Source organism: Sturnus vulgaris, chromosome 4 (assembly GCF_052056855.1).
Source record: "Sturnus vulgaris isolate bStuVul1 chromosome 4, bStuVul1.hap1, whole genome shotgun sequence".
In the NCBI taxonomy this organism is placed as follows: Eukaryota; Metazoa; Chordata; class Aves; order Passeriformes; family Sturnidae; genus Sturnus; species Sturnus vulgaris.
In genome coordinates, this window is record NC_142246.1 from 73,722,049 (window position 1) to 73,743,533 (window position 21,485).

General features: G+C 47.1%; 1 protein-coding gene across 3 annotated transcripts in view; it reads left to right on the forward strand.

The window, feature by feature from the left end:
* The first annotated feature begins 2,323 nt into the window (after positions 1-2,323).
* Positions 2,324-21,485, forward strand: part of SLC4A4 (solute carrier family 4 member 4) — a 114,936-nt gene continuing 95,774 nt past the window's right edge. For 2 of the 3 annotated variants that reach the window (XR_015803493.1, XM_088164339.1), the window contains exons 1-2: positions 2,325-2,364; positions 20,643-20,716. Coding sequence is in view for 2 of the 3 variants with exons in the window: in XM_088164339.1 (XP_088020465.1) it covers positions 20,644-20,716 (73 nt within the window). In the remaining variant the exon portion in view is untranslated. Of the gene's footprint in view, positions 2,365-20,642; positions 20,717-21,485 lie in introns of all 3 variants that reach the window. The other variant, XM_088164340.1, reaches the window with a different exon arrangement.

The following is a 21,485-nucleotide window of genomic DNA, read 5'->3' on the forward strand; positions in this document are numbered from 1 at the left end:
AGATAGCTGCGTTGGACAAGTCAGCTCTAGCCAGCGGGTTTTACTTTGTCAGTCACAATGACAGACAGGATCATTAGTGCACTTTACTTGGGTGTTTGTCTGCACAGAGAGCATACTCATTTTAAAACTTGGTCGAGACCAACCGCCCTGGCTCTTGATTTAAGCACTTCTGGAAATGGCTCTGGTAGCGTTTTAGATGATTAAACGCAGAGATGTGATATTTAAAGACTGACTTGGAATCATGCATCCTGATAACAGAACATTTATTTTAGCCAGAAAATCCAATGCACAGGTTTAAAATGACAGTATTTGAAGTTACAGTGAATTGTGAGGAGCTGGAATTAGTACGGTTATTTAGGTTTTCTTCTGAAACAGCGAGCTAAGAGCTGGCTGCTAAGAAGCATCCGTGAGGTGCTTTCGTTGAGGGATCACAGTGCTTGGGGAGATCCCAAAACCCCTACTGGTTATCTAAGCGGCAAAAAACAACAGCGATTTTCTCAAGTAGCTAATGTGTATTTTCTTCAGGAGCTCCCTAGTTTATTTAAAGATGAAATGAAGTGAAGGTACAGACTCACTGGCACATCATTAGGGATTTAGGGCATGGAGAGAGCAGTCCTTGCTTTGGAGCCTTTGGAAGAGGAAAGATGTACAGTTATTTGGGTTAGGACTTGAGTAACAAAGATTCTCAACTGATGTGGTGCTCTGCTTTTGTTAACACAGGGACTTTCATTAATTGTAATGCAATATAGTTTTAAGTGATCCGAGTCACCCGTTGGAAACTTACTGGCTGTTGAAAAGCAGGTTCTTAAAAAACTGGATTTATTGAAGGGAACAGAGGGGCCCAAGTCCTGACCCATTCATGTGCAAACCGTGGCTCTGAGGTCTTCCAGGGAAACATTAAACAGCATAAAGGGACAGTGACTTAAAGCCAATCATCTGTTCTCGGTGTCTGGGGACAGCACAGGGATGGCAGCAGCAGAAAGGAGAGGAGGAATTTGGCAGGGAGATCCTTCTGCAGCGCTCTCGCTGCGCTCTGCAAGTGCTGTGGTTTCTGTTGCTGCTGCTTTTTTGGCCTGGCCAATGGATTGCATATTATTCCCTAGTACAGAGTTTGGATGGGTGTCAAAGGTGGAGCTTGGTAGCTGAGGAGCAGCAGAAGGGGCAATTGCTGTGTGGCAATCATAAACCTTGATGAAGAAGGGGAGTTTTCCCTCTGTGGAGCTACAATAGCTTCCTTTGTTCGTTCCCCTGAGAGTCCGTGTACTTCCCATGATGGATTGCTGTTCTGCCATGTCCCTTGTGAGCAGTTCGCAGAGCTCCGTGGTTTAAAAATATTTTATGGATCTCGTCACCTTGGCCTGGACAGTCAAGCTGAGTGCAGGAGCTACAGCTGACTGAACAAGATGTGGGATATTGGCGCTGCTTCTCTTGTCCAACTGCAGTCTGGAGGGAGCCTTTGGAAGGGTGATTAGTGTCCATAGAAGTGTCTGTGTAGAAAGAGAGGAGGAAGTAGGACCAGGCTGGCAAGCAAGGTGAGCCTTGACATGCTCGAAGCTAAGGAGAAGTAACATTTAAGGTACTATTTCCTTGGAAAATTATAATACACTGACTAAATTACGGTTTCTATTTTTTACCTGAGTTTGTTGTTGTTGTTGGATTTTTAATGTTTTTGAGGTTTCTGTTTGGTTGGGTTTTCTACTGCGCTATGCGTTTTTGGCCCAGAAGCGCCCTGGGTCGCGCGCTTCCAGTGGCAGGGAACCTGCCGTGGGAGTGGGACAGGCTGCCGGAACCGCGGGCAGCACCCCGGCGGTGCCACCCGGCCCGGCCCCAGGGACCGCACCCCCCTGCTCGGGGGATGGCATCTCCCGTTCTGAGGCACAGGGTGCCCACGGCCAGCGCCACTCGCAGCCGGGGGCGGGGGGGGAGAGGTCGGTCCCGCGGCCGCCCCCTGCTCTCCGCTTCCAGCCGTGGAAGTGCGCACCTGCCCCGGCGCGGCTCGGAGCTCGGGGCGGGGAGCGCAGCCCCGGCCCTCAGACTCCTCCTCCGGGCTCCCCGCCCCGGGCCCCGTGACGCCGAGCGGCGGCCGGGGATGGGATGGGACGGGACGGGCCGGGATGGGAGCGGGTGAGGGGACGGCCGAGCTCGCCGCCGGCTTTAAATGCGGGCCCGGGCGGGCGCCGCCAGCACAGCCGCGCCGCTCGATCGGGCTGCCGCGGGCTCTCACCCACAAGGACACGGAGGAGCAGGTGTAGCGCTGCCGCCATGCCCCACTGAGCCCGCCCGCAGCTCGCCCGCCGCCCTGGCTGCCCCGCAGCCCCCGCCCGCCGCCAAGCTGGAGGAGCGCCGCAAGCCCGAGCCCCGGAGGTGAGTGAGTGAGCGGGAGCGTCCGTGGAAACGCCGGGCTGCGTTTCTCCCTCCTCGGTGTCTTTTTCGGTGCCCAGCTCTGCTGGAGCCAACTTTTAAAACGCTTCGTGGTGTTTGAAAACTTTTTTTACCGTTTCAGTTCATCCTCGGTGAGTTGTTAGCAGCCGCTGAATAGGCAGCCTCATCTTTCCCGGGTTTCCAGTTTTCCACCTGGTATATGGTCGTATGGAGTGTTTTATTATCCAACACCAGCTCTTTGCTGTTTGTTTGCCCTTTGTGTGCTTCCCGTGAAGCGCTGCCGTTCAGAGCGAGAGCACTCGGGGAAACGAGGATTTAACCTTCTTTAGGCTTGTTCCTTTTTTCTTTACAACATTAGTTACTAATGGATTTTTGTTTTGTTCGGAGCGCATCCCTTTAGCACTCGCGTTCAGGAGGATGTGCAGGGAGCTCCCACGCCATGGAAAAAGGCACCGTGCTCTCCCAGGAGAGCGGGGCTCGGGGCGCGTTGCGGGAGCACCGCGGAGTCGTTCTGCAAAGCTGCTCCTGTTGGTAAAGTTGGGTGCGTGAGGAGCAAGGTCGGGCCCTGGGGCAGATCCGAGCAGCGGCAGCTCCGTCGGAGAACTGCTCCATGTACTATATATAGGTACTTGCTGCTTTTGTGTCAGAGGGGCGCAGTTACTGTGCATCTAAACTTGACTTGGTGCGTGCGTGCTCTCAGCTGCTTAGGGACTTTGTTCTGGTTGTTCCTTATAACGTACATACTTTGTTTTTTAAAAAACAGACAAATAAACCCCCAAACCAAAAACAAACAAACAAAAACCCCCCAAAACACTTTACTAGTTGGTTTTAACAAAATGTGCAGAGCTGTATATATTGTGTGTGGGACAGAGTGTTGCTAAGTGCTGATGTGATAGGCTGCAGGAATACACCTAGTTCTTATTTTGGTTGAGATCAGTAGGAAATTTTTCAAAGGCCTTCTCACCAAAAGAACCTTGGGGCTCCCAAACCGCTGCAACTACTGAATGAGAGACTCATGTTGTTCTCAATTCCAGTCCTGTGCCAAATGATTAAACGGGACTGTTTGTGTCTCTGCTTGCTCAGAGCATGTACATGAACTGATCTGTCCTAGTCCATGCCCTTCCTTTCCTGAACTGCCATTCCATGCTCAAAGACTTTTTCTGATGACTCCTGGATTAGATGATGGAAGAGTTAATTTTGCCAAGCCTGGTTTCAGCTGGTGATTTTAGCACTCATCAACTTCACCTGCTTGTGAGGGTCAGTGGGACTGGAAGAGCAAATGCTAGGATGCCTCTTCGGCTTCCTAGGAAGGAAACAGAGATTTTCAAGTTCCAAAAGAAGTAGGAGGATTTGCTTGTAACTTACCCTTCGCTCCTGCTGAGCGTCAGTTTCACATTTTTAAAAGCAGTGGCTAGACTTGAGGGTTCTGCATTCCCAAGATTTCGAGGTACTGGCAACTGTAGACTGCTGACCTCAGATGAGTGGGGAGCAAGATGTTGTGGTGGGGTGAGAAGCCATTATGGATTTGGTTTTTCTTTTTTCTTTTTTTTTTTTTTTTTTTTTTCCCCAGCTATGGGGAGGAGGGATGAAGCTTTCATTTGTGTGCACAGGGCATTCCTGGCAAGGTAACACCCTTGCACTTATCCGATCTGCTCCTAGCAAGGTCCGGCAGGATTTTCTGCAGCTCAGAACTGTGCAGGGTTTTCCCTTAAACTTCCATGTTACAATTTTAAATACTGAAACTTCTCTGCAGCTGGAAAACAGCCTCATATACTGGCGCTGTCTTGCGGTATCACTTGCAGCAGGTTTTTAAGAGAAGCTTTTAAAATGCGGTGAGCGTAGGGTAAATGTTTCGGTTACCGATATCTTAAGCTGATAAAAGAAGGTTGAATTTATGCACAAAGTACAGTTCAAAGAAAAACATCCCTGTGATAAGGAAAAATCGATAACTCCTTTTGTTTTCAGATCTACCTGCTTATCAGAGAGGGTGGAGGAGCAGAGTGTGTCTCTGGCTGAAGGTTTTCTAATGCTGCCACCCTGGACAGCAGTAATAAATAATAAGCTAGAAAGTGTTTTGGGCAAGGCTGTGAAGGAAAACTGCTTTGTGAGAGGCTAAAGAAAAAAACCTGTCCTTATTTTTCTGCCAGTAAGTGTGCAAACAGCTATTTGCAGTCGGAGGTGCTGCCTTGTGAGAAAGATGGAGTCATAAAGGCAAAGGTGTTGCTTTGAGAAAGGAAATACTGAGGGAAATGTTTTGTGTTTGGGAGGTGAGTGCCCAAAAACAGGAGGTGTGGGTACAGCAAGTGATGCTCCTGTGTGTGTACATGCCATCTGTTAGTGTGGATTTGCTAGTAAACCAATTTCTCTTCTTTACTTTAGTTTTTTGGGTTTTATGCCATGACGTTGTTATACACAGCCACATCGAAATAGCATGGCTTGTACTGGTCTGCACTCCAATTCCTCCCCATGGGCTGGGAGAAGCAGAGGACTTGGGAGGAGGGTTTGGAGGTGCCTTGGTGCTGGTGAGATGCCTTCACTGCCCCGTTGTGAGAGCATCCTCGTCACGCTCCAGCGACCCATCTCGCACGTATTCTCTGCGTGCATTAGGTTTAAAATCTGAACTCTTGCTTTGAGCAAATTAAAAGGGTTCTGATAACTCCTCGTTCCAAGTCAATTAGCTGCTTCCGGCTTCAAATCCACTTAGAAGGCTCAGGAGGGGGGGAGTGCTCTTTGAAAACCCAGTAATAGCAGTTTATGGTTAATATTGATAAAGGAGCACGTCTCTGTGTCATTGTGCTGCGTCTGGTGGAAGGAAAGCTCCTCTTTTGTGCTCCCTCAAAACATAAGGACTTGGATGGGGAGGCAGAGCTCTCTCTCTTAACTCTGTAAAGAAAGCTCTTTGCTGTCTGGCTTGAAACTGAAATAGAGCTATAAATTGGTCAAGGTTACAGTGAATTCCCACAATCACTCAAAGCAAGGATTCTGCCCCCTCGCCCTTGAACTTTGAGTTGCTGTAGCATCTCATTTCTCCCGAGTTAGCTCAGGATTGTGCGCAGTTTGTGGCAGGAATGCTTTTTATTGCTGTTGCACAGTGTCAGAGACAATTACTGCACCCATAATTGGGTGATAAAGCAGTGCGTAGCATAAGTAAAAAGCTGCAGAGCTCTTGTTTTTCAATGGCTTAATTACATTAACTGGAGAGATAAAAATGTCTTTGAATTACTGTCCCACAATTATGAGTCTTTCACATAAGGAACATACTTGAACTTGCCATAGGGACTGGCAGTGCAATGAAGTTGCATGGAGATTTATGAGAAATTTGAAAATCAGAGAAAACTACATCTCGATTCTTGGCATTCAGTTTGATTTGGAACAGTGGATTTCTGTCCAAATTCAATAGGCATGTAGATCCATGCTGTTGGAGTGTGGCTGAGCCTCCTGAGCACAGCAGAGGAGGTTGCAAACGGCCCTGGTTTTATCTGATTTTCTCACCAGAAAAATCAGAAGAGCTGCTTCCATGTCACCAATATCAGAATCCTTTGAATCTGTGCTGTAAATGAACTTTCAGCTTCTGAATTCTAGAAACGTGTGCTCCTAGCAAAGTTCATTCTGCTGCAAAATAAAAGAGAGACTGAGGGGAGATTTAACATAGATTCATTATTTGTTTATATAAATACGTATGGAGAGGGAGAATAAGACTGGTCTGTGTATATTTTCTACTCCTGAGGAATTTCTTTTAGTGTGGCAAGAGAATTTTCCAAGTGTTTCAAATCCTAGCTGTATTATGTAACTACCTTTATAGGGGAACAGGATCGTATTTCTGGTTTGCTAGCATATAATAAATACTTGCTAAATACTCTGTAGTAATTCTGTCTTGAAATAAGCCTTAATTTTCCTTTCATAAGTATTGATCCATACTTCTGGCATCCCAAAGTGAGTTGAAGAACTTGGTGGTGGAAATTGTTCCATGACTTCTTTTGAGACTGGGTATTACTCAAATCACTTCATTCTGTTATTAATGATGATTATAAAAGCTATTTCATTTTATTCAAATTATACTTAGTAATATATTATTATTAATAATGTATATGCTATAATAATGTATGTGTAATTATGCTTATGTATAATATATAAATAATACAGAGCTGTGGTGCCTCTTCTTTTGCCCTCTGCGAGGTGACTGCTGCTCATCTGGGCAGTTAATGAAACAGGCTGGTATTTGATGTGATTGTTCCCCAGGGGAGATGGAATTTTACATTCTTTTCGAAGTTATCATAGTGAGCTGGTATTATGCAAGAAATCCTGGTGGATTTGCATATGCAACAGATTTTTGGCTTTTTTCACTTAGGAGTTATTCCTGTGGTGTGTTCTGTCCTTTTCTGCTACTTTTACTGAGCAAAACATGCAAATGCTTTGATTTCCATGACTATGCAGATGTATAATCTTACATCAAAGACAACAACTGAAGTAATTGAGTAGCTGAGTTGGCACAATTGTATAGTGCCAACTACTCATCTTTACTAAAATTTTTCAGTTTTCTCCATTTTGTGCAGTAGGTGCAGAAACAGAACTTGTCTCTTTTTCAGTGGTGTGTGCAACTTAAATATTATGGTATTTCCCCTTAAGTTTTTAAAATAAGTTTTTATTTAATTTTAATCACATCTTGAAGGTTTACTGAAGGCATTTGAACACTTAACCTTGAACAGAAAGTTGCAACAGTTACCTGCTTTTATTGTACCGGTGGCTGTATAACACTTCAGACATGTTGTCAGCCCTTTGATGTAAGCATAAACGTCTTTGCATCGAGGTTGCTAAATATGAGATTGTTTAAAATGAAGCTGGGAAATAGTTGCTCAGTAGCTCAAGGAAAAGTGGCATTTGAGCACATCAAACCTATCTGTAGCACTGGAATGGAAGTGTTTTTCTTACACACAGGAATTGGACCTGCACACTTTGCTGAGGTCTCAGAGTTGGCAAATGTGGTCATGTTGAAGCGGATGCTACCTCAATTCTTGATAAATTTGTCTAGTCTGAGCTCACTTCCCTGGCTGACACTTTGTGCATTCAGCAGACACAGAGAACAACTCAAGACCAGTAGCCTTGCTCAACAGAGCTGCCTGTGTGTCCTTGTGGGCAGGAGCAATCATCCCCAGGGGAAAAGACATGGGGTTTTGTTCTCTTGTGTCCCCAGCAAAGCTCCGTTCCAGAGCCTCGATGGCACAGCAAGCCAGCGTGTGGTGTCATGGGAGTGTTGCACATCCGTTGTTTGACATCTCATCATCTCTCTGGTGAGCAGTAACAGGGTTTGAGCAGTATTGTCCCAGTAGAAGTTGAGTGTGGTGTTCCCTGGCAGCAGTGCTGGACGTGTTTGCGGTGCTGATGATGGAGTTTCAGTGTAGTAACCTGTGTATCAGTGCAGAAAGGTTGGAGATGTGGAGCTGTTGCCTTCATCCCACAAAACACTTCAGCACAGGTGATTTCTGGCCTTGAGGCAATTCAACTCATTGGCTTTTAAGGTCATGCCAGTTGGCTGTGCTGGGGTGAGTCCTGCATGAGCATGAATGAAAGAAATGCGTGCTGAGATAGGACAGTGTGGGGGGAGAATTCATCAAGTGGGGCCAGAGGGGTGCAGGGACAAAGTCTGGATTGCACCCACGCAGGGTGGGGTTGGAAATCAGTGAAAGACCAGTGCAAAGTCGTGAGTTCATCTCTGATAGGCACTTGAGGGGTGGTGTTAGAGGGAGGCTGTGGAATAGGATATCAATTTAGGGTAAAGTTGGAATGAACTTGCAGCCATTATTTGTCCACCTGCTTAGCTTGTCTTTTCGGTCCCAGTTCACCTGTTGGATGACATCAGTGAATTTTTGGAAGAAATACCTTGAATAGATATTGAAATGCTCTCCGTTTCAGAGTGAGTTTGTATCTCTGTCCTGTTACTGGCACATCACTGGAATGTGCATGGAAAGGAGATGATTGTTGCCTAAGCAAGAACTGCTTCTACTGGAACTTGATACATGCAGTGATTCCCTATAACTCTGAATGCTTCTCACTCGAGATAAAAGAGAATGTTTCTACCTTTTAATCACTGGTGAATGATCAATTTCTATTCTGGAGTTGGGCTTGAGAAGCAAGGCAGCTGTCTCCCATGACATACAGCTTCCATGTCATATAAGCTTGGAGAATGTGTTCTGTGTCCTTCTGTGCCCATTGGGCTTTTCTGTGCCTGGGGAGGAGGTTTTGCCCTGTGTCTGATGAGGTGGGTATGTGGTTCCAGCCGTGGCACTCTGGAGGCTTCTGGCTCGTACATGGCACCTTGCTGATCTTTGGGTCTGCTGGGCTGTGTTGGCACCTTGGCAGTGCTCTGAAGTTCAGCCTGAGAGCTTGCTAGCATGGAAGGAATGTGAGCAAGCCTGGGCTCGAGCGTGGGCTTAGGCCTGTGCTTTGTCGGCAAGGCAAGCCCAGGCGCCCTTGCTCGGCTCTTGTGGGCACGGAGCTCCAGCCAGGATGCTCTGACTGCTCAGCCTCATGGCTTACTCCTGTTTGCAGTGTGACATGAAGGGGCAGGCATGTAATTGCCATGCTTCTACTGTAATTTAACCTGGGATGGATACTCTGGACCTGTGAACAGAACAGTGAAATGACAGCAATCGCTGCAAAAGGAAGACCTCCGTATTTCCAGAGTTTTGCTTGGATCATGGCTCTCTTCCCTGTGCCAGGAATACAGTGTATGAATTTTGTTGAAAGGGAATATGCTGCAAAACAAGCCTGTGAAAAAACCCCGACTGTGTGTTCCAGTGTCAGAATCCTCTCCAGAGACTGAGTAAACGGAGATCCCATCTCCAGCTTTTAAAATAATTACTTGAATTAAAGATCAAGCTAAAAGAGCCCAGTTCACTGAACATTAGCTATGCAACTTAATTTGTTAAAAAGCATTGAAAAAACAACTTAAGCCCATCATTCTCAAAATATCCCTCCCAGCAAGTAACCTGGATGTCCCCCGAATTTTCAGAAATGTGGGAATGTAGAGAGTGCTGTGAACGCTAGAAGTTTCTGTAATAGCTTTAATACAAATGGAGCCACGCTTCTTGAACGAACTTGTTTCTGCCTTTTTAATTGTGAGTGATGAATAGGACACCTTTGCATTAAGTATTCCTGGTCCAGTGATGCCTTGGGTTGCCAACAGCTCTGTTTTCCTGGAAAGGCTTGACTTGTGACTCAGTGGAGGTACCTGCAGGCTTTTGTGGAGAGGTCAGTTCAGTACTCGATGTGACCCTTAACGTGTAATTCTCAGAAATATCTATGAAGTCTTGAACTGTGGTATCAGCCCAACTTTTCTGGCTCTCTTCCCAGACCAGTCATTCCGCTTAGCAATAAAAAAATGCAAGATAATGGATGCAGATAACTGGGATTTAATATTACCATAGCCCATTTCCCGTTTACCTTTAAACAGCCATGTTGCAATTAGGTGCTGGGCATAAGGCTGTTCTTTGTTAACAGGTGTCTTCAAGAAATGTGTGACTAATGACCGTGTCTGGGTTCAGCCATGGTGGCCTGACAGCTTAAAAAAGGAGTGTGAAAGCTGCTTTAATCCTGTTGTGAATTGTGTTATTTATGAATATCTATTGCCAAAGCAAACCACTTCAGGCGTGTTACAGAAAGTTGTTTTCCCAAGGCTTCTTCTGAAAGAATGGCTGCCTGCAGTGTTTTAGGCAGGTGCATGTGGAAAAGAAGGATGCAAGCAGGCAGTGGGTGATGGATGCGAGCTCTGAGGTACTGCAGCATGTCCTCATGCACAGCCACCGATGCTTCAAGGTGTACTGGCTGCAGCATGGGCCTGGCCACATGCTTTGAGATGTCCCTTCTCCAGCCTGGAGTTAGGGTTTAGAGTGTCATCCCCAGGTGCCAGCCCATGGGCTCAGCTCCCACTGCAGTTGCAGCCTCCCCAGGACAGCAGTGCAGTAGCCCTGCGCTGGCCTCTGCCAGCTCGGGCACGTCGGCGGTGCTGTTATCAAAGCATTCCCAGGCCCAGCAGAGCTGCCTGATAAGCACCACGGCAGGCACCGAAAGCAAAAGCTGCTCCTGATGAGCTCTAGGCACCACGTGCAGCCAGGCAGACATGCCCATGGCAGGGCAGGAGCCTGCTGATGAGTATCCATACAGCTATGACAGCTCTAAGTTCCACCTAGCACATTGCAATCAAATCTGCCGTTATTTTGAACTCTTTGTGCCCTGTCATGGATGCCAAAAAGGACTGTCCTGATTTAACCCCAGCTGGCAACCAAGCGCTGCACCACTGCTTGCTCACTCCTACAGCAGTAACTACAACATTTGTGAGTTCCCATTCGTGAATTGTGTGTTTCCAGCACTAATCCAAACCATAGCCCCATACTAGATACTGAGAAGAAAATTAGCTGTACCCCAGACAGAGCTGCACAGAATGTTATAGCCACTGTGGTTCTTGAGGATGCCTTGGGGTTTAGAGTTGCTAAAACAGAAGTAGCAACTCTTGCTTTATACAGAGTTTGGGAAGAGGAGGAGAGAGAATGCGGGATCTATAAAAATATTTTTTATAGCTTTTGCTTATGTTAAAACACGATGGCTTCAAACCCTAATGGCTAAAGGGCTGAGCTGTACAGACACATGAGAAAACTGAAGGGAGCATTGAGGAGTGCCTGGGAAGTTCATGTTTATCGACTAATGATCTGGAGTCAGAAGGAGCCAACTGCCATGGAGAGAGAGGAGCTCATTCCAGTGACAAACTTGTGTGAGTAGAGGAGGCCGAGTAGCCTTCTTCTGGTAAAGGAAGATGAAAGTGATCTTAATTTTTTAGGTTTTCTCTATCCAGAGAAGGATTTTTTTCATAGACCATTCCTAAAGCAGATGAAGTTTTCCAGACACTGAAAGAAAGACGGATGCTGAAATCTCACTTTCTCGTCTCTTTCAGAAGTCTGCTTGGTCTTTTGTCCAAGCTCAGTAGTCATTATACTGGTGTTTAGGTTACTTTGAGGGATACAGGATGTCCTGCAACAGCGCTGCTTGTCAGCATTGCTGTGTTCCTACCAGTTTTGTCCCATAAGTTGTTCTTCTGGACACCATTGATGGGTCACAAGGAAGGATTCAGAAGAAGTAGCTGTGAGTACTTTCTGGCAAGAAATTACTTTTCAGCTCTCGAGTTGTTGTTTTCTTCACAGTCTTGTTTTAGGCTGATATGAATAGGTCTATTTTGAGCTGCCCTTAAATGGATGTCACGTAGAGGACAGTCTTGTTAAAACTTGGGAGTTGCCTGCTCAGCAGTTGGGTTCTGCACTCTTGGCCGTGGTTGGAGGATACAGTAAATCCAGCTTTAGGGCACTGAGAATCAAATTAAGGACCTGACTCTCCCATGGAGCAAAATGCCAGTCCAGGGGCAAACACATTTTGCTGCTGAGGTGAGTTGAACGTTGCTAAATGGATTGCCTTTATGCAGGATCATGTGTTGTCTGCTCATAGCACTGTGCTTTTATGCTGCATCATGTTCCTCCCGTTGGAGCTGGTGTCCTGGTGAAGGAGCTCGTAGCTGACTAATGCCGTGAGAACGCGATCATGTGCCCCCCGCCTGCTCTGGGCCAGACCCTTATTAATGCAGACTAATTAGTCTGCAGGGCTGAGTGTAAAGATCACGGGCTCGGCCTGCTCCTCGCTGCCATCACGCGCCCGAGCCGAGGTGTCAAGTGGTTCCAAGCACCACACGTGGAGGGCCAAAGGGCACCTGGAGGCGGTGCTTCCCTCCATGCTCTGCTGGCCTGTTCCCTAGAGGTGTACAAAATGCCCCTTTGCTTGCTCTGCAGCCACTGTCAAGCGTGTGGCTGTGTGCATGAGCTCTCTGTGGGCTAGTGACCATGGCAGTGAGGTTCCCCCACACTGTTAGAGCCCAGTGGCTGGTGGTGCTCTGGAACAGCTGTTTGTTACCAACCTGGCCCTCTGATACCGTGTGAAATTTTGAGGAGTGGAAGTTCTCCTGCCTGTGGGTATAAGTCTGGTTAGTGGTAGCCAGGGACCACGTGTCTGGTTGTCCCAACAGCCTGATCCCAGCCCCCGGAAGGCACAGCAGATGCTCTCCTGGAGCAGGATCTGTGGCCATGCAGAAGGGAAGTGTCGCTTGCAGGTTTGTTTCTGCTTAGTGTTGCTCGTGGGTATCACTTGGGAGGGACCTATATCCTCCTGGCTCTGTGGCTTGTGCTGGTGTAATCAGAGTTTTGTTGAGCCCTTAGCACTCTTGGGAGACAGGATGAATACCCAGGTCCATGCTGCTCTGGGCTGTGACTGATTCTCTTCTCACTGGAGCTTAAATTGGTGGAAGTGATGAAATTCTTTTTTTCAGTTTAGTCTCAAGTTATAAAATAACTTGGTTTTGCATTTCACTCCCCTCTTTCCTTTTCTGTCAGGAAACATTTCTTTATCTTCAGTAAGCTTCCATTGGCTTGTGGTTTTGTGGTTTTTGTGGTGTTTTTGTGGTTTTTTTGTGTGTTGGTTGGTTTTTTTTCTTTTCTCTGGCTTTTGGGTTTTTTTTCCTTCCCATTGCAGCCAATGAAGGCAAGAAGGGCATTTAGTTTGAAATCTGGCTGTCTGTGTTTCTGGCTCTCAGGTCTGCATTAGTTTTGCCTGACTATTATTGAATTAGGATTTGATGCATGCACCAGGACTACTGCCAGTGACCTTCCTCAGCAGAGATTTTGTCTCATCAACCCAGGGAATGGTACCACATCCCTTCTTTCTTTGGAGCAACTGTTCCAACATGGAAGAATTGCAGTTTTACAGAGACTGTCATCTAGTAACCAGGTAAAGTTTACATAATTTGAGGATAAGTGCACTTTGAGAAGTTCCTGCTTGTGTAATGCTATGCGAGTGGTTAAGCAGATTCCCAAAATGATCCATGTTAAAAATATCTTTTATGCTGGATTACGTTTTTGAAACCAGCATATTGTGAATCTACATATCGCTTCAGAATGCCAAGAACTGGCTGAGAAACGCTGCGCCTGCACTCTGGGAAGTGCTGAGAGTGCATTAGCTCCCTTGGCTGCTTCAGATGTGTCCAAAATGTTTTATACAACCAGGCTTTCTGCCTCTGCCAGCCAGACCTCGAGTCTGGATTGTGCTGGATCAGGTCTTGCGTGTCCTCCTCGCAGCAGGAAGCCAGCACATGCTCTGTACCCATGTCACTATAAGTGGTCCAGAGCTTCGAGATTATTTCAGAGGGGCTTCAGCGCCTCGGAGCTGGTTGGGAAGGTGTTGGTGAAACAATACGCAGCTCTAGGAGTTGTGCATTTGAGTCTGAAGCCTGAGGGAAGGAAAAAGCTTCAAACTGTAATTGCAGAGGTGAAATTAAGCTGTGAGCTGGTCTCACGCCTTTTGTGTGGTGTGATTGCTATGGAGAACACGGCCCCCCCACAAGCAGTTACAGGGAAGGACAAGTGCAGGAGGTGGCCGCTTGCTGAGCAGCCAGGATTGAGCGTGCTGGGTTGTTTTCCCTGGAGAAAAGCAGCCCTGGATGAGTGGTGCCAGTGGTGTGCTGCCCCACCCCTCATTGTACACACTGCTGTTCCTTTGCTCAGTGGGAAATGGACTTAAACCCAGCACCGCCCATTCCAGATAACTCTTTTCTTTTAGACACGGGACCAAGCTGCCCACTCTAACGTCCTCATTTATAGTTGGGAATTTGCCTCAGGATCAGGCCTCCCATGCCTTGCTTTTGGAGGTTCCAGGCAGTTGATGCTGGAAGCGTTTCCTGCAGTTGCTGTGTTGAGCTGATGTAAAATGCATGCTTGAAACCTTGCAGGTGCTTCTTAGCCCACGGTACCTGCTCCTGTGACACAGCACAGATTGCTCAAAAAGAGCTCCGAGGCTGGAACAAGGAGCAGCTTGTATAAACCAGCATTGGTTTCACACAGACACATGGTCAAGTAAGAAGTTGCCTCTCAGGCATAAAACTGTAACAAAAATATTGCAGGACATGACATTGTCACGGTAATAAATAGCCCAAAATAGATCAGATGCCACAGGCTGGCTTGAAATAATAATTTTGAGGAAAAATCCACTACTGCTTATGGGTTTAAAACCTGACGCCACTCTGCCTCTAGAGAAAGTTTTTTTTGTGATTTCTATTTCATCCATTGTGGAAAACAAAGCTACAAAAATGTCTGGTTTATATTATCCTCAAACAGAAAGATTTATAGTATTTGCAGTCCAGAATCACTTCTTCTTCCTGTGGATTCGTCTCTTTGACTCCATCCCACAAAGCCCGAATTCCTTACAGGGTGTCTCTGTACCTTTTCCTGGCTGTAGCTACATGGAATACAGCAGATGGATGTGGGATGTGTCAGGAGCCAGGTGCGTGGTAGCAGAGGCTCACCCTGTCCTGGAGAGGGGCTTGCACCGAGATCCTGCAGTTCTCAAATGAAGCTGGAGTGCAAGGCAGCCTTCTCCTTGCTGAGTCCCCACTTTCAGCTCCTTCTCCTTGAGGAGAAGGAAATGAAACCAAAGAGGCATCTGACTTTATCAGTTTTTATTGTCATGTCATTTTGTGGTAAGTCATTTAATCACAATGAAGCAAAGGCTTCAACTGTTACACCTGCCCCAGTGTTCCCGCTTACACTGCCCTGTTTTGATAGTGTTACTTTATTGTTTGTGCAGAAGAAAGCTGTAACTTCATTCCCTCCTAATTGCTTCTCCTAGTAGTTACTTAATTTTTGGAACGTATCCAACTTCAAGACTTCTTCCGAATTTGTCGGAGTTCAAACGTTGTCCGAGATCAAAATTGAAACCCAAATGATGGAACTTACTTTGCCATCACGAATTTGAATGATTCTTATCTTGGTTTCTGGGAGGTGCTCTCGTAGACTTCACCTATGAGTTCAGATAAAACATTTAGAGTTCTTGACGTTCCAGCCTGTAAAGAATTTTTGAAAACAAGATTTAGTCAAGAACTGAGACTCCTATTTAAATCCTGTCATGGGACTTAATTTCAATCCCTGAGAACACCTCTGTAGAGGGAAACATTTCACCTAATGAGATGACTTAATTGGGAATTTATTTGATTTATAAATATTACAGTGCAAGTTATTTGTGTGCAAAGCAGAGGCTTCTGTCCTCCTTTGCTCCGGGTGAGTACAGCCTTTTGCTGAGAAAGCTTGTAAATAAATGCTGCTTTAGAGCTGACAGGGGAAAATGCATCCAGGATAAATTTGGCAACATGTTCCAAAAGTGCATCAACCAGGCTGTGCTGAGTACAGTCAGAAGCTCTTTTTTTCAGTGTGATAGAGCCCATATGCAAGTATGTGAGAAAACCAGAACACATCAGGGCCTTAAAAGGGGATCGGTCACATTAGGTCTGTTTATTCACGCGTTTGCGTATGGGCTGTGAGAGCATCTGCTGGGACCACGTCTCCTTCCTGCTTTCCTGTGTTCTTGGCCACTACATTGCAGTGTCTGAATGCTTCACAGGTTGCAGAGAGAAGAAATAATGTTATCTCTGTCTCCCCTAAGCCCAGCTCGCTGACAGGAGCAGCCTGTTTGGCTCATTCCTTTTGGGATGCGCGTACACAGGTACCCACACACACACGGCATCTAACCTGGGCTTGGTGAGGGCCCTGGGTGTCACTGGCAGGGAAGCCTTTGGTGGCTCTTCTCTCTGCTCAGGTCCAGGTCCCATCTGCAGGAGCCTTCAAGTCTGGCCAATCCATCTGTGTTGATGTATCTATAGTTGAAGGTTGGATGACGCTGGTTGTCACAAGTAGTGTTGGTTACACCTGTGGGGAGCAGTGTGGGGTTGTGGATGTTTCCTACCAGAACAACTCTCCCCTTTTGTGTTAGGGAGGTATGTGGTGAGGGGGAGCACTATGTGGTAGATTTATGGGTAAACCTTGTGGGATTTGAGAGCTGCCAAACAGCTCACGATGCCCACTGTTCGCTTGGGTTTGTCATTTCTCCCGCAGCATCCCCATCCATGCCTTCCCACTCCGCTTTGATCACGGTAATTTTCTGAGGAAAACAGTCTTGACAGGACACTGATGCTGTGCTCTGTGCAGCACACAGGGTGCTTGACTCTGCACACTCAGGAAGATCCTACTTCCCTTGCCTTTCCCGGGAGAGCACACAGGTTCCCCACAGCTGCCTGGCAGAGCTGTGGCACAGCCGGTGCTGTGTGGCACAGCCGGGCTGGCAGCTCGGACCGATCGGTCGGGAGCCCTGCTGCCAGCACTGCTGCTCTGTGACCTGGAGTTCTCCCTCCTCCCTCAGCCCTTGACCCACTCCCAGCCCCAGCTCCTTGGACTGCTGTTTAATGGAACTTTCTCACGGCTCTGTGTTACGCTGCTTCAATTATGGAACTGGCTCCGTTTCTTTTTCCTTGTGCAGTTCAGAGTTTGCTGGAGTCTCTTCCTGATTGCAAAAGCCGTTGGAAATGGGCAGAATCGTAAAAAGCTTATCAGTGAGCAGTAACTCTCCCCTCTGGCTCCCCAGCTCTGTTACGCAGTTATTCACTCCGGCGAGTTGTAACTCCGCGCAACATCTCGTGTTGCCACATCAGTCCTTCTTTATTTACGCCAAACACCACTTTCCCTCTGTGCTCCCCTCCGTGTTCCAAGTCTCCCAGCTCTGCAGCTGAGCAGCCGGGCGGTGGCAGCACTCCATCTCCTGGGGGAGCCGGCCTCCGCCTGGAGTAGCGCTGGCCACGCTAACTCCGAGCTTACTCGCTGCTTTGCACTGCCTGCAAGATGCAGCGCAAATGTTTGGTGCTGCAACCAGAGACCTGCAGGAGGAATTCACGTTGTGGTGAGCAGAACAGATGCTGGCAGATGGGCGCAGCCATTAGAAAGTCCGGGATCCCTGCTAGTACTAAATTGATCTTGTTCTTTCCGAGTAGCAGCGCAGAATATTTCTGTGAGCTGGATCTGCCGGTGCTTTGCAGGCAGAGCGGAGTTGCTGCTGGCCGTGCGTGACTCTTATTCAAATCCTATTGACACATAACATCATTTCTAAAAATGTTTGGCACTGATCTAATCATCAGCCCAGAGAGGCCAATTACTCAAGCAGTTCATGTTTTTTCACTGGAGCATGTTCTGTCAGACCCTGTAAATAGGAGCCCAGTAATTTAAAACATTTTTTTTTTTTTTTAGATTTGTTTCTAAAATGTTGCAGCTGCAGTCACAAGGATGTGGATCTAGACAAGAAGTGTCTAGAAAACCCCTTTACCTTCCAACAAGGAGCTGGTAAACCAGGCTTAACCAAAAGCACATCTCTTTTCAGAGGCCCTAAAATTATTTCTCTCCTTTCTTCTCTCCAGTCCATGTGTGTCTTCCATGGGATAGTGGTCTTGCTGCAGTGCTTCACCAACAGGAGTCTGCCAGTTTTCCCCTGACAACTCAAGGGAAGATTTTCTTGTTTCACGTGACTTTTTTTTTTTCTTTTTAATTTCTGCAACTCCCATTTCACGGTATTTGAAAAATTCCTGGAGGCTGAAATAGTTTCCCTGTGCAAATTGGTAAAGGATGTTTTCTTGCTAGATTTTGGCCCACAGAAATCCTGTGATAATCTGAGAAGGGCAGAAAAGACCAAGTCAAGGGAGGTGGTGCTTGGAGTCTAATCACTAAACTCCTGCGGATTAGAGCCGGGGCATTGTGCCAAGGCGACCCACGCTCTATTCCTGGCCCTTTAAACCCCCAGCTCCTTCGGATACACATTTCAGGGAAGCCTTGCTGATCGGTTTTCCAACCCTCTGGAGCTAAAAAAGCATGGCTGTTAACTGTGATAAACCTATTCCAGGCTGGCAAGGTGAAGTTGCTGGGAGTGTGGGAGCCATTCCCACTGCTGTGGGTGCTCAGCACTGGCAGGGTGATGCTTGGGAGGATGCTCTGCTGTTGTGAGGAGGATGAGCAGGCATTCTCACAGAGGGATGGCAACTGGTGGATTCTCAGCACTGCATCCCTTGCAGGCAGTGGAAATTGCTCCCTTCCTTTCCCATTCCCTGTTCTACCACACTGTTGCTTCTCAGTTACTCCATGCCTGGGCTGATGCTGCCTAGGCTGGAGAAGCTGGCCTTGGGACACTGTTTTTAGTCAGGGCTGTGGGACACACAGGTGTCAGGTTACACACCTGCACACCTGTGGGTGCTCAAGGAATGGAGCTGAATGCCAGGATAAGTACAGACTTTATAGAGGAATAAAGCTCCTGTGCTTTGTGTTTGGTCTGGAAATCCAGTCCCATCTGTTCCAGATGTTTCCAGCTCAGTTTATAGCAAGGAGCTACTGTGCTGCTTTGCAGGAAAAAAATAATAAAACAAATGTGGGGTTATGCCTTCACAACCATTGCAAAATAGGCAAGGGTATCCATGGAATATGTTCCCTTCTGTTGCCTTAGAAAAGATTTGTAAATAGTCTTAAATAATTTAATGGAGGGCTGGAGCTTTCAGGGCAGGCTGGTGTGTGCCTGAGTTCTGGCTTGGTGTGCTGTGCTGGCAAGGAGCACGTCCCACCCCTCTGCACCCAGCAGCAGCTGCTTGGGGAATGGCACCTTTCCTAGCTCAGGGAAATTTCTGCTTCAAATCCTCTGGCTCCTGGAATTCAGTCAGAAACAGCCTGTGTGAAGGAGGAGCTGGCTTTGGACTAGACCTAAGCTTGGGAGTCAATGCTCACGTACATTTCCGGGTACAGTGCTTTATTTTTTACTGCCATCCGATAATCCAAATGAAAAACGTCTATTTCCATATGCTTTGGTACTGTGTTTGAATCTGACCTACTTCATTGTATTTATCTGTGCCATGTTTGAGACTTGTTTTGAGAGCTGAGCTGTGGACTAAGAGTGAGGCTGAGACCAGGGGTGGGTTAGTAAAGGTGTGCTTGATGTGGAGGAAAACTTGGCAGAGGCAGGAGAGTGGCTGCTGAGGTACTGCTTTCATGAAATAGGACTCTGATACTTCCTTTTGTGGCTGAGTCTTATTTTTTATTTTCTAGTTATGTAGCTAGGCATTGGCATGCAAGGTAGACACCCTAAGGCATTCTGAATTCTTGGTGTTCATCTGTTGAGTATTTATACTCTCCTGAATTTGAATATTCCTTTAAGACAATCTACAAGTGTTTGCTGCTACTGCCCTCAGAGGATCTTGAACGGAAGCACTATGGATGGGAAGAAGTTTTGAAGGCCTTGTGTCTCACTCTGAACTGAGTTTATCCCTATTCCCCTGAGGGAATATAAGGAAAAGGTGGTGTTTTTTCCCTGATTTTTGGTATGAAAACAGGTTACCAGCTTGGTCCCAGTTGTATTAAGATAGAAAGCTCCCATGGCGACTGCCCAGTAGTGAGCAGCAAATGTGTACTTAGCCTCTAAGGAGATTATTTAACACAGTTCCAATTTTGTTTTTTATTATTATTTTATTATTTTTGTGTTTGCTTGTCGAGAGTGGATTTGCAGAGGTACCCTCGGAAGGCAGGCAGGGTCTGATTTTGAGGGGGGAACCCAGCAGCAGGAGTTCTGGGCAGCTCTGCAGAGGCACGGCAATGGCAGAAGTGGAATTAGGAGTCTCTGCTGTCCACAGAGGCACAGCAGAGGTGGAGAGAAAAGGGGAGGGGAAGGACAGCAGCCACTAAAACCCTTCTCCAAGTGGATGAATGAATGGGTGACACACATAAATGACTGCTGTGATGATCTGACTTACTGTAGCTCGGTCTCGGGATAATCCTCATATGTCAGATTTCTGTAAGGCCAGCATGTGACACAAAGCCGGGCTCCCAGCAGACAAGTGTGCTGTGCTGCTCTTAGGGACTGGCTGGAGCGGGGCTGTGTCCGTGTGGGGAGTGCCTGCTCACCTCCCTGCACTGCCAGGGCAACACCAAAGGCAGCCTGCAATCCCACAAACTCTTGGCCCTTGCATAGACAGCCCCAAGCCTGCCTCTGTGACTGTACTTCTTGGAAAAAAGAGAAGGGGGGGGAAAGCCAGACACAAGAAACAGGAAAGCCCCCAAAGACTTGTAGCTGGGATTACCTTGTTCACACCTGTCACCACTGATGTCCTCTCAAGGTCAGAACTGGAGCTGCGTGAGGCCAGCTTAAAGCAAACGCCATGTGAAAGGAGCTCTATGAAGGACCAGCAGGCACTGGAAGGAGGACAGGAGTGCCCACAGGAACATGAGCAACAGCTTGCAAGTTAACCTGCCCAGGACTTGGGCTGGTTCAAACAGCTCGCTCCAGGAGAAGTCTGAGCATTCCTTTTTTCTTTTCTATTACTATAGGATGGAGGACGAGGCAGTACTGGATAGAGGGGCTTCCTTCCTTAAACATGTATGTGATGAAGAAGAAGTGGAAGGTAAGAGACTTGGACTGCTGGGGAGGAAGGGTGCCTTGGCTTTGGTGTTTGTATGTAGGATGGAGGGCACAGAAGCAGGGTGCCTGTGGTTTGCCCAGTACTTCATCCTAAAATTGACTGAAACGTGGGTAGGCTTGTTTGGGGTGGAAGTGACTTTAGAGAAATCCTCTATTTCAGTTGAGGAGTGAACGTTGTTCCGTGCTCCCGGCACGCGCTTCCACTTCCCCCAAAGTCCTGTTTGCTGTGTCTTGCATAATGGCTGTGAAACACCAGAGCTCTTTGCTTTGCTTTCCTCGATGAATGGAGTTTTGCAATGCTTGCCTATCACCGCTGCAGCAGTGAGCATGGAAGTGTGGAGGCAGGTGGAGAAGCCAGGTGGAAAAACCAGCAGAATTTGTACCAAGCGTCAGGGTGGACTTAAGGCGGGAAGTGAACATTTCCCTGCGTTGTCCTTTGTGCTTGGGAGGCATAAAGAGAAGGGGTTTCCCCTGAAGGAGAACTTTTTAACAGAGAAAACAGTTTCCTCACTTCATAGGGAAAGAGTAAGTGTTTTTGGAAGATTTTTGTTTTCCCTCTAACTAAAAATGTTGTGAAATCCCAAAGGTAAAAGGAATTTAAAGGAGTTTACTGCAAGTTTCTTCCTGGAAAATGATGAGGCTGATAGGAGTGACTTAATAGCAGCAAATTCTCGTTTTCTCATTTTCTGAGGATTGGTTCTCTGTAAACTAGAAGGAGAGAAGGAGCAGATGAGGATAAGGTAGGACTTTAC